The 12,969-nt window shown below is 40.1% G+C and overlaps 2 protein-coding genes across 3 annotated transcripts in view; one reads left to right on the forward strand and one right to left on the reverse strand.

Annotated features, from left to right (window-relative positions):
• Positions 1-282: 282 nt before the first annotated feature.
• LOC117935821 (plastin-1-like) lies at positions 283-9,845 on the reverse strand. The gene is made up of 17 exons (XM_034858365.1): positions 9,302-9,845; positions 7,840-8,062; positions 7,371-7,461; positions 6,346-6,506; positions 6,131-6,260; positions 5,434-5,566; positions 5,270-5,351; positions 4,193-4,358; positions 3,839-3,981; positions 3,666-3,749; positions 3,167-3,368; positions 2,702-2,780; positions 1,627-1,741; positions 1,407-1,540; positions 1,124-1,247; positions 896-1,029; positions 283-785 (listed from the first exon to the last, which is right to left on the reverse strand). Exons 2-17 carry the CDS (start codon positions 7,843-7,845, stop codon positions 647-649), a joined length of 1,923 nt encoding a protein of 640 aa, XP_034714256.1. The 5' UTR covers positions 7,846-8,062; positions 9,302-9,845; the 3' UTR covers positions 283-646.
• A 1,787-nt stretch (positions 9,846-11,632) lies between these two features.
• LOC117935822 (glycogenin-1-like) overlaps positions 11,633-12,969 on the forward strand; it is an 8,941-nt gene continuing 7,604 nt past the window's right edge. For both annotated transcript variants that reach the window (XM_034858366.1, XM_034858367.1), the window contains exon 1: positions 11,633-11,800. In XM_034858366.1, coding sequence (XP_034714257.1) covers positions 11,659-11,800 — 142 coding nt within the window. In that variant the 5' untranslated portion in view covers positions 11,633-11,658. The remainder of the gene's footprint in view (positions 11,801-12,969) is intronic.

Genomic DNA, 12,969 nt, shown 5'->3' on the forward strand with positions numbered 1-12,969 from the left:
TGAGCATTGTTGCAACGCCACAGCCTACCTGAGTATTGTTGCTGACCATGTCCATCCCTTTATGACCATAATGTACCCGGGTGTAGGGGGTCCAACCCCAGCATGGGGTACCTAATAAAGTGGCCGGTGAGTGTATATCGTACTACATGGTGTTTTAAAGGGAAAGTTTGTTTTTACACACGTTCTGCTTACTTTGTGCAGACACACTCACACACTCACACACTCACACACACATACACACACACCCACACACACACACATACATACATACAAGGCTGCTTGTTACATTTAAGTGATTCTCTTTAATAATGAAATAGCAATATTAAGTGCACAACATTTACATGCATAAAGGGAAGGTCTGCTCTGATAGCAGAAGAAGATAAATAAAAATATAAAATAAAGCATACAACAATTATGAGCTTGTTCTTTAAAATCACAGATAGCAAATGCAGTGGCTTTGCTGATAAGAAATGATTTCCAACTTTGGGTAGGCTTATTGTCGTGATTGTCTTGCTTCGATGACAGAAAGTTTAAAGGTCAAAGGAATTTATGATGATGGAAAAGATGGGGGAAACAATGATGAAAAATGCTTAAAAACCAAATGCATATTGGTGGTTGGTTTCCAGGTGTTTTGTTTATGTCCGTTTCAGCGTTTGGCCTTTTTCAAACTGTGGCCCATGAGGGAGGCAAACAGCGTCATCACCATCTTGGGATTCACTTTCACCAAATCCTCAGGCAGCGCGTAGACACGAGCTCCGATCTTACGAGCCAATGAGATTGCATACCTGGGAAAGGAACAGGAAGAGAGAGAGAGAGCAGTTTGAAGTCTTTGATCTTGTGACAAATACAAAGTTGCAAAAAGGGAGAGAAATAGTGTTGCTATTTTGTCTTTTACTTTGCGTTGTTGAGTTTTTCAGCATCCTTCAGCCATCCTTTCTCGCCTCTCTTCACCATGTCCCACTTGATGGTACCGGGAGCAATGGCGTCGATCAGGTCAATCACTGGCAGACTGGTGCTGATCAGTTTGTCCTGCAGAAAAGAAGGAAACAGGGTCAAATGCAGCCTTGAGTTTAATCAAATACAACATACACACACTCACAAACACGCACACACATGCACACACCTTGAAGCTGCTGATCTGTGTATCTTTTCGTTTCTGGCTTAAGGTGGTGTTAACCCAGCTGAGGATGATCTGATCTCCGACCCTCTCTCCATCACCCAGATCTGACAACACCTGCACTGTGTACCTGAAGGATAACAAGCAGGATGGATAAGTCAAACTGTACAGGGACCTGTTGTATTCACAACACTAAAATAGATTTGAAATGGACAGTCTGTCTTTGGGCAGATGGACAGACTGTTTACTACAGTCCTATATCCCACAGCTTTGGACAGTGCATGTATACCTCCTCATCAGCTGCCAGATCAGCGCCAGGGTGTGCATTCGGTTCCCCTCATTCAAGTTTTCTCCTCCGATGCCAACCAGAGAGAAGTGAGCCACATTCCTTCCCAGCTCTACAGCATAGTTACAGTTCTCCAGCTAAGATATGCAAAGAAAAACAGTGTTATTGTGTTTTATTTTCTCATCAAAATGTTTTTCTTTGGTGTAACTCATAATGTGGACACCTTCTTCATATTGGCCCCCAGAACAGGATAAGGCGGATTGTTGACTCTCTTCCAGTTCACCGGCACATCAACCTTCTCATAGAGCTGCATGATCACCAAACCATCGCACAGGTCACTGCAGGAGATACAACACAAAGAGAAAAGTAAGGAAAACAAGTGCCACTGCTTTTTTTTTGCGACAGGCTTCATAGAAGAAGAAAAAAATAGTTACAAAAATATATAAGATTTATACCATGCTAAGTTTGGTTTACTATCACTAATTCTGACCAACTAAGGTATAACATATTCTGGCTTTTTGCTAGTAAACATCAAAGAGTAACTTTCTTTTTAATGTGCACAAAAAAATTGGGTTCTTGCTAAAGCGTTTAATACTTTGTGGATAGTTATGGGCTAAGTCCAGTCTATTTAGGCCTCAATATGTTTACATTTGATTACTTTTGGTCCAACAAATCAATGTGGCATTCTAAATGTCCCCACCAGATTCACATGCATTCAAAATCCTTGCTATAGCTCGTTTTATTTAACTTATTATAGGATGAGATTAAGGTTCTGAAGTCTGAAGGGACAAAGTAGGACAGAGAACAAAATTAAGCAAATTAATGGACTATCTTGGAATAGGAGGCTGTTAAAAGAAGCTGTGATAATGTATAAAAATGAAGTAATAATAGTACTATTTCAGCAGTAACCCTTGAGTAAGGCACCTTGTTCAATTCTCTGCTCAGTGTCTACCAGTATTTATTTACATTACACCTTTCAAAAACAAGTTTAGTGTAGTGCATAAGAACTGCTCTGAACTGTATAAAACAATGACTATACTTACGAGAGCACATCAAATATGTAATTTAAAAATTGAAATAAAATAAAAAGAAATAAATGGTAAGTGTTAAACTAAATAAAAGCCAATTTGTGAACATAATTACCAAAAGAGGACACTGATGTTGCTTGCCTAAATGTTCAAATTGCCCTCATTGCTGGTTGTACTTTGTATAAATAGGTACTGCAACTGTAAGAATGGTAAGCATCCCTCCCCCTCCTTGATAAGATTAATCACACTCATGGGTAACTAATGACATACCAGTATAGGTGGTTGACATATGGAGAAACACCAAGAGAGTTCATCCAGTTTCGAAATGTTTTCTCTTCGTTGGACTCAGCTGGAAAGACATGAAGACATGGTAAACACACAATCACCTTCTCTACCAGCTGTTTGGATTACAGATGTCACCAGATAGGGATGCCTTAGGTCCAGCTATAGATAACAAACAGTGTATATGGGTTTATGGCTGCCATAACTTGTCACACCTTGAAACATTTATTTTCTTTGGACTTTTTTATTGGATTTAACCTGTGTGTCTAACCTTTTCTGTGTCTTTAGTTCCCTGCACATTTCCATTATGGTGTACATTCTGGACAGAGTGTGTGTTTGTGTCACCATTTGATGACTTGATTTTAATTGTGGTGTGGATAGAAAAGCAATGAGCAGCCTCAAGACCAAGACATAATGCAGCCAAATGTCTTTTAGGTGAGGGATGTGTCTCACGCTCTATGTGTGCAGTCTCTATGCCGTTGCCGTTGATCTGAGCCTTCTGCAAACCAGAATGCATGTTGTACAGGTTGGCTACGAAGGCTAAGTTGAGTTTGCTGTTCCCAGATGTGACGTCATGAGGAGAAACAAACTGCCTGCAGTCCAGCCGGGCCGCCTGTTGCAGCATCAGCTCAGCCCTTTGGTCCAAATCCCGCTCCTTCATATACAACATAAAACAGACACGTGTACATGCACGTTACATACACTGTATATATATAATCACAATAGAATCCAATAGGAAGGTCACTTCATTAATTGTACATCTGCAGGATAATATAAAGCAAAGACAGAGAGAGGCAAAGAAGATCTACAACTAGCATTTTAAACAATACACCCTTTAAAATAATTATTCATTTCTATCATATTCATCAGTTTCAGGTTCACAACTCCATCATCTACACATTTGACATTATCCACTGTGATTTTAGAAGTTTGCAAAAACAAGCCAACTCACATTGAGGCCGCTCATGTCGATCTTGACGCTCATATCGTCTTTGAGGGCAATCTGGTCCAACAGGTAGAAGTAGGCTCGCGAGTCCTGCAGTGGTACGGTGAAAGAAAGGGTTACGCTCTTGTATTGGTGTATTGTCCGTGTGTGTGAGTGTGTTTTTTTTCTCTGTAGGGGACCTTGATGTTATCACTAAAGTTGCTGATGGTGCTTGTTCCTGCGTTTCTTAGATGATAGTTGACCCAGCGAAGCAGCAGCTCCTCAGGGGAGAGAGACATCAGATGGTCCAGACTCTCATTGTCTGTCAGAAGGGTCATCAGACCTGGAGAGACACACGCTGTTAGTTTAGCAGTGTCCATTCAACGTAGTAGTTTCATATTTTGGAGGATAAAGGGCTTGACTTCTAAACTGTTCTTTGACAAATAATGACATCTCTGTTTAGAATAAAAACTACCTTCCAACTACTGTGCAGTAATGGTAAAGTTATTGCGTGTGTGTGTGTGTGTGTGTGTGTGTGGGTGTTTGTCGCTGACCTTCGTTCCTGCTGATTTCTATCTCAGCAAAAAGGCCAACCTTGATAATCTGCCAGAGCAGTCCCAGGACTAAATGGGGTTTCCCAGCCATCAGATCATGGGCGTCGATGCTCACCACCATACACCCAATCGCTGAGGCTGAGTTTAGAGCCAGGACCAGATTCTCCTACAAATGGAAATGATTTGTGTGTGGTCGTGTTCATTTTATGCCCAAACTCAGAGATTTTATAGCCAAACTAAAGCATTTTTGCAATTTCTGTTTTAACAGCTCAGCAAAAATAAACTGACTGTGGCCTGAAACCTCCAATAATAATTAACTTATTATAAATGAAATTCAACCGTCTGATCTGGCTGTTTTTAGACGATGGATGGCTGGATGACAAAAAACAATGATGTGAGACAACACTTTTTTATGTTTACCTCTACACAGAGGAGGCATCTACAGAATTACAAAGGGATAATATAAAACAGAAAAAGCAGAAAGTATGCAGTAAAAAGTTAATATTTTACAACCTTTGCACAGTGCAACGGTATTGGACAACCAATGCTATGTCTTAGAGATCCACAATTATAACTGTTACTGTCTTAGTTGACATAAACCCTCTACTAAGAGTTAGCCACAGGAGTTGTTTGGTTAACTGATCTATAAAATCTAATACATTCTGACAATCATATGTCACATTATCCTCCTACTTTATAAGTTCTTGTTAAAAAGAATAGCTTAGCATTTTGGTAAACGTTTTATTTGCCGTGTTGCTAATTGAGATTAATAAAAAAAACAAAAACAAAAATTGAGATTAATACCATTCTCATATCTGTCTGTTCAGTATTGGAGCCGGCAGCCAGTTAGCTTAACTTAGCACAAAGACTGGAAACAGGTGGAAACCGATAGCCTGGCTCTGTCCAAAAATTCAAAATAATTGCACCTCTAACATCTCCTTTACAAATCTGGTGCTTTTTCTCTTGCACGTCTTATTATATGTATGCCTGTAAGGATCACAATACATAGCATATTTCTCAGTATTTGTATCATAATGTGATCTGGATCTACTAAACTTGTAAAAAGCTAACACTCACTGTCATTGTGAAGGTGGCAAGTTTCTTAGTGTTGATGACTCTTTCGTCTATCGTGTCAGGCTGAGACAGGTTGATCATTTTGCTGAAAGAAAATAAGGAGTGTGAGGAACAAAATGTCATTTCAGACATGTGTAATCTCACATTCCTCCTTGTGTGTGAGCTACCATAACAAGATGCCATCACGGACAGAGGTGAAGAGGCTTTCATCATCGGGGTTCATCGGCAGCAGATGTTGGCAGTCTGGATCCTTCGCCAAGGCTTTGTTGATCCAGTTGACAAATGCCACCTTCTCCTCATCTAAACACACACACACACACACACACACACACACACACACACACACAAACAGTCACATAAAAAGACACATGGATAAAGACAGCTCAGTCCGTATTTTCTGTTTCCTCCTGCAGTCACACAAATACACTCTTGTTATGTTGTGCTTTCTGGGCCACCAAGGGGAGAGAGCGTAAGAGAGACAGAGAGAGAGAGAGAGAGAGAGAGAGAGAGAGAGTAAGAGAGCAATGAATTGAGAGCTGCTGGCTTGCTAAGTGTAAGTTATGGACAGGCTGACTGTCCTCGTGCCTCAGTATTCCATCTGCACTCTGCAGCCTCATTACACAGCTCAATGCTTATAAGCACCGGACACACACACACACACACACACACGCATGCATGGCTTAACAAACACTCAAACGTGCATACAGATAGAAAAATGCATGAAACTGACACATATGTAGTACACGGCAATCATGACAATCCAAATATAACCCTAAATAAAGAAGGTCATTGCACACGCACACGCACACACACACACACACACACACACACACACACACAAACACAACGCATACTCTCTCACACCAGAGTAGGAGTGCTGCGTTCCCTCGCAGGAGTTTCCTGATGTTCCTCCGAAGGAGCGGATCCCATCTTTCCTTGTGATGGTTTTCCTAAACGTCTCACTGAACTCCTTGCTCTTCAGCTCTTGATAGATCTGAACATGAACAGGCTGTGTTACTCTGTGCGAGGTTTTGAAGAGTAAGTTTGTATATTTGCTTACAATCGGCATCAGAACTCACAGAAACAAATTCCTCAAAGCTGATCTTCTCGTCCTTGTTGGTGTCTCCAGCGATGAAGGCCTCCATGATCTCTCGCACCTTGTAGCCCGGCAAGGAGAAACTCGCCTCTCTGAACAGCTCCTGGAGCTCAAAGTCGCTCACGAAGCCGCTGTTATCAATATCTGAACAGAAACACAGAGAAACACACACGCACACACACAAACACACGCACACAGACAGACTAAGTCAATTTGCTATTCATTTTTCCCAAAATGAAGCCTTAGTGTGAACATTAGATGTGCGTGAGCAATTAAAGAATGATTTTGGATTTTTTCGTTTTTTTCACTGACAGGCTTAAATAGGTCAAAGTATCCGGTGTTTCAAAAGAATAAAAGAAGAAAAATGGGTTGCATTCAAACGTTGTCCATACATTTGCGGTACCTAGAGGATGCATTTGAACTACTTTGTTGATCCTCTTTTATCATTGATCTGATTAAGCTGATTCTGATTCTAAACAAACTAAATTGTAATACTGTACAGCAATGAAACCAGAAGTATGCATTTATATACATATTGCACAATTTAATTACACTGTTCCTGAGGCTTAGGATGGATTTAATGCAGAGATTAAATTTGACAACAGTGTACTGGACAATTTTATGTGACTCATAAGAAAAGAAGTTATGTTTCCAACCTCTCAGAGCCACCAACCTGTCAGGTTGATCCGACCCCCAGTTTAACTTTTGTGCCTTGTCAATGTCTATCATATAGTAATAGGAATGTAACCTTCTACCTTAATTTAAGTATATCGATAATTAACATCAGCATATTTTTTAAACTGTCTGATAAAATCTGTCAATGTCTTATTATTATCTCTGGCATTATCTCACACGCATAGTACCTACAATGAATAACCCAAGCAATAAAAATACTTACATAATAGTCGTGCTTTATAGTCAGCTGTAAAACTGTTACTAAGGCCAAAATTCCTATCAATCCAACCCAGTCAGGTTAGGTGTGTGAATGCATGTGAGGGGAAAACTGACCAATTCTATTAAAGGCCTCCCTGAGATCTTCCAGGTCGTCTCGGGAAATCTGGGTGACATGATTCTCCATTTTAGCTTCTTCTTTGTATACCTAGAAACATACACACACACACACACACACACACACACACACAGTTCTGGATCACAATGTAGAAGCTTAATTGCAAGATTGATCAATACTCTATGTTGACATAACAAGGGTTTGTGCTTCATTTTAATGCTGAAAGCGATTGGATAAAGGTAGAAGAACAACTAGGAAGTGTCAGGTTGTAAACTGGGAATTTGTCCATGGTAGCCTTGTGACTTCTCACTGTCATTTATTTACTCTGCACCAACGATTCACACGCACACACAGGCATATTCACACACCTGCATTTCCTCATAAAACTCCTGAAGCATTAGCTTAGCATTTTCCACTAAAGCATCCATTTGGTTCTTCACTTGAGGAGACAAAGGAAAGACAGAGTACCTTCATAAGAGCTTCCTGTTAGTCCTGCTGTGTTGAGTTATAAGCCTCTGGGTGCAGGTCCTTCTGGACTGGCTACATGAGTTGAGTCTCTTCCAGAGTTCTGCGGGGCTTCAGACCGGGAAAGAGCGGAAGCTGGATCCCAGAGAGGCTGGTGAGCTGATTATCTCACCAAGGAGGAGTCACTCAGGAGACACATACAGTGGAACTTTGGCCTGCTTGGACCCTGGGACAGGCGTAGTCTGACAGTTAACATTTAACACCTCAACTGTGTTATCATGTTATTGTCCACAAAATGAGAATCATCAGTTTATCAAAATCTCTTCCAGGCTATTCATTGGCAGTTATACCACGTGAACCTTTACTGGAGAAAGTATAAGAACTTACATAAACAATAAAACAGTATGCGTAGCATATCTACACACTGATGTCTGTATGTCCACATTTTGGCATCAGGTGCTTCTATGCAGCCATTTTGGCCCTGATCGGAACCTACCAGTCAGACATATCTCTTAAACTGTTAACCAATGTGTTCTTTAAAGAGTACTGACCTTATCTTTAGCCCTAACCATTGCTCTAGACATAACCTTATCCATATTACATTCACAATGGAATATTTGCAATCTTGCCAAGAGTTAAATGAGAAGATTGATACCACTCTCCCACTCACTTTATCACGCTCTTTCAGGTCAAAGTGACTTCCTGGTGTCGCCACTGGTTGCCTGGCAAGTGATTCTTTCCATAAAAAAAACACAATTTTTCCTTTTCTTTCAGCTTTGGTTTGTGCATGAATGAAACAATCCACATGTTGTGTTAATTGGTGAGCTGTGGAAGTGCTGGTAGGAGCGCTTCACTGTCTCCCCAATTCCTACACGCTAAACTAAGCTAAGCTAATTGTGTCCTGGTTCCGTGTCCGTTTCATTGAATATATATATATATATATTTTTAAATTAAAGCAGAATTTCAATTCATATGAATTGAGTAAATAATTGTTAAACCTACATTTTCCCATCCTGCTTGCTGCATTTTGTAGGAAAATAGTATTTCGGATTTAAGGAGTGTTTCTAGTGTCACATTTTGTTTTTGTGTCAAACATGTTTAAAACATGAGGCCTGTCTCACTGCCACACAATGCCCTGTAACCTGAGGCACAGAGCCAACTGCATCACTTGGATTAAACTGCTCCACTTTACAGCAACAGTCAACTTTTTATTCTTTACCACATGGCGATGCCTTGAAGCAGAGTATACTTTTTTTATTGCTGTGCTTTTTTTGTTAAATTTCAAGAGAATTGGTTGTGATGCTCTTCCTAAATCATTGTCATTTGACCTATATGTTAAGGCTAGTAAACTTCTGTAGCTTCAGTATATTAGAGTTTGCCAAATGTACATTGTTCAGCAAAGTTTACATGTGTTTTAGAACAGTCAAACTGTAATGTAAGGAAACAATAGAAGTAAGGAGCTTACATTCGGTCCCATGCAGGCTGAAGGGCTTAGAGTCCAGAGCAGGGCCAGTCCAAAGTAAAAAAAAAAGAAAAAGATCAGCTTGCTACAGACTTCTTTTCACTTCTCTCCTTTTCTGTCACTTTTCCAACACTCCTCACCCCTTTCTTGTCTTTGCCTCTCCTCCTTTGTACCTGTCAGCTTCTCCTTTCACTTCTACCACTGCTCTATAAGACACACACAATCCCATAACCAGTTAAAACAAAAGCACAAGGCTGTGCAAAATGTTTCTCTCATTGCTCAAACAAACATACTAAAGACCATTTTATACCTGTTCCTTACAAAGTTACACCGAATCTAAAATTTGAGTCAGACTTCCCACAGATAAAGGACTCCATCCCCCCCTTCAGGTCTCTCAACTCAGACACCCGATCAGCCCAGGTTCACCCTGTGACTCTGAGGTGCTCTCCGGTTACCCTCTCCTAGTGAATGCAGCTCCCAGGTAAGTTCTCCACCTTCCGGCCGTTGATGCACCAGCCACAGTTTGGGTTGTGGACCCTGAGCCAGGATCAGTTGTTGGTGTAAAAGGGTAACAGCCAGCCAGAGACTTTCTCATAAAGAAAAAAGTGCATTCTTCACTGGCAACTCCGAGCACATCCGAGTGCTCCGAGTAGAGCGGTTGCCTGCCAATCGGAAGGTTGGTGGTTCAGTCCCTGGCCCTGTAGTCCCATGTCGAAGTGTCCTTGGGCAAGACACTGAACCCCAAGTTGCCCCCGGTGCTGCGCATCGGAGTGTGAATGTGTGTGAGTGTTTATCTGATGAGCAGGTGGCACCTTGTATGGCAGCCTCGGCCACAGTGTGTGAATGTGTGTGAATGGTGAATGTGTCGTGTATGATGTAAAAGCGCTTTGAGTAGTCGTTAAGACTAGAAAAGCGCTATATAAATGCAGCACATTTACATTTACATGCGCAAGAAGGCAAATGTGAAGGTAGGCATGCACACAAATAGGCTGTAAAATAGTCTGATTTTATATAGAGCATGTTAATGATGCAACTATTTCTACTCTTGCATACAGTGAGCTTAGAAATAGTGTTAAAATAAAATGAATTGCCTTTATGAGCTAATTGTAGTAGAAAACAATACTACTAAAACAATAGGGTTATCAATATTATTATTGGAGTTGAAGACATTCATTTAAAGGATTATTATACAATACATCTGTTGCCCACGCTAGTTTTGCACACATTTTAAATGACTAATGACTACATTAAATCCTTTATCCCATTTACATAATGGAGGACACTTGATCATGCTTTTTCTACCATGGGGAAATACCATTACCACAATACCATTTGCTGTGTTTTTTCATCAGTCCTTTAAGGAGTAGAATGACAAAATATGTTTGTCACTTTGTCTCTCAACCTTTTTTAATGATATTTCATGTAATAATAACTGGCTACACCCCCCTGTATGGCTGCATGTAGTTGAGCCTGTGATGCTTCATTCAGCTGTAATGTGAGGTCATGAGCATTAGGAGGCAGTGCTACCTCAATCTGATAAAGTAAAGGATCTTCATGTTTCTCTTAGAAAAGTACAGCAGTGTGGTAAAGATAATCCTGCTGCTACACAGCTTAAACCAAAGCAGACAGGACACACATGATATTAACTGTAATTTCTAACTTGAATTTAAGTTCTTTTAAAAACGAAATTCAGATCGTAAAACGTAGGCTAACTCATTTGTCATCCTAACAAGTTAATCTTCTGACATGACTAATATTACATATACAATATAACACTGATATGCATAAACTGATAGTTTGGGTTAAAACAGGGAAACATTAACTACCTTATGTTCAGAAGAAATTGTCAGATCCTTGTAAAATAAGCAGTTACAAGTAAAATATCTTTTTACTCCACTACATTAATCTGACAGCTATAGTTATATCTAAAGCTGTCAGATTAATGTATTAAATATGCAAAATAAGAAGTAGTATATAGTAGAATATACTTTGCATATTTAGATTACTGATAGAAAATTAATTATCAACTAAATGATGATGCATTTTTCTACATTAACAAGACAGCAGTATATAAAGTGGTTAGAATTTAACACAATGATGCATCAGTAATTATAATAAAGTAGGCCCATGTTATTCCGGGGCGTTCTGCATATTGAGTACTTTTACATTTGGTATTTCAAGTATATTTTGATATGGATGTACTTTTGATCATTTAAAACTCATCGTAGTTGTAACAGAGTATTTCTACACTGTGGTATTGAGGCTGCAGTCGTACACTGATGGCTGTATCTGTGGTGGATTCAGAACTATTTCTACAGACTGTTTCCACGCAGGGGGGCGTGTCAGCTGTCATTGGTCACATGACCCGGAAAATGTGGGGCTTAATTCCCGTGTTGGACTGCTCCCAGCTGCTAAGCCTCTGCCCTTCGCAGTGCAAACCCTCCATCTGCCCCATCAGGACCCCCAGGCCCCGGGGTGACGCTCCTCATCACACCATGTCAGGTAAGACACACCGGGGCTCCGCCGACACTAGCAGCCGCCACACTGACATTGGAACACGGATCGGACCTGACCGGACTGGGGGATGCGCGACCTGCCCTCTTCTCCTCAAATATGGAGAATTTGAATAAACGCTGCGGTAAACACCGGCTGCAACGCGCACTGCTACTCGCAGATGCCGACATTGATTTAATCGTTATTAATGCCATAAATGCTGCGGCCATTTCAAGGGTTGAGACGTGTTGATTTGATGAGTTACTGCCGCGGTTTGGACCAAAAGTAAAGCCATCGAAAAATCAGAAAGAGCACTTCCGGTTACAATTTTCAAAGTAAAACCGTTTTGAATGCAACCGGGATTGAGTAATGAAATGTAGAGAGAGAGTGAAGAGAGCTCTGTTGAGAAGGAAAATAGGCGACCTCTGCGTTATTACATAATCTTGAGGCCCCTTTTGTAGAGGAGCCCTAAAATAAAATTAACATGTAGGAACTTTACACGATATAGAATAACTATTAGCGGTATTTTATTTTAATTTTACAATGCATTTCCATGGTGCCTATTTCTGAATCAGTGTATGCTTAATCAAATTACAATCTAGAGCAAAAACGATTACTCCATTAATGTAGGTGTACTATTTCGAAAAAATTCATCTGAAATAATTTTTAATTAAATTTTAATATGCAGTAAAGTTATTCTTTTAAGCAAAAATGTCTTAGACTTTTGGTCGGATGGGCATTTTTCACAATCTTAGAGACGTTAAATCAAGAACATACGATAAATTGATAATGAAAAAAAGTATTTTGAACAGGTATATCAAACTTTGTTCCATAGCTCATGTACGCTTTTATTTTCTAAAGAAGACGCGTAGGACTTCCTGGGTTAACGTGTGGTCTTTGATTAACTTGACGTAGACGTGCGGATGTGCGGACGTGCGCCACAGTGTGTGGCCTCTAAGTTTTTTTTCTTCTTCTTCTTCCTAATACTATAAAAGGCCCGTAGCGTCACACCTTTTATAATGTACTAATTTTAAAGTTCCCTAGACAAAAACATGAAATCCTCTTAATAGTAATAAAGGATTGCTAACAGAAAGCATATGCACAAATAGACAGTGGCCTAGATACTGCATTTTGGCAAGCATCACTTTAAAACGAAATTACATACAGGAAGCAATGTT

The sequence above is a fragment of the Etheostoma cragini genome, chromosome 20, assembly GCF_013103735.1.
Source record: "Etheostoma cragini isolate CJK2018 chromosome 20, CSU_Ecrag_1.0, whole genome shotgun sequence".
In the NCBI taxonomy this organism is placed as follows: domain Eukaryota; kingdom Metazoa; phylum Chordata; class Actinopteri; order Perciformes; family Percidae; genus Etheostoma; species Etheostoma cragini.

Coding starts and splice junctions, on each gene's coding strand:
- LOC117935821 (XM_034858365.1), bottom strand. Junction 5,352..5,433: donor CGTGATGGCATCTTGTTATG/GTAGCTCACACA, acceptor ATTTTCTTTCAG/CAAAATGATCAACCTGTCTC. Junction 4,359..5,269: donor TTGCCACCTTCACAATGACA/GTGAGTGTTAGC, acceptor TTCCATTTGTAG/GAGAATCTGGTCCTGGCTCT.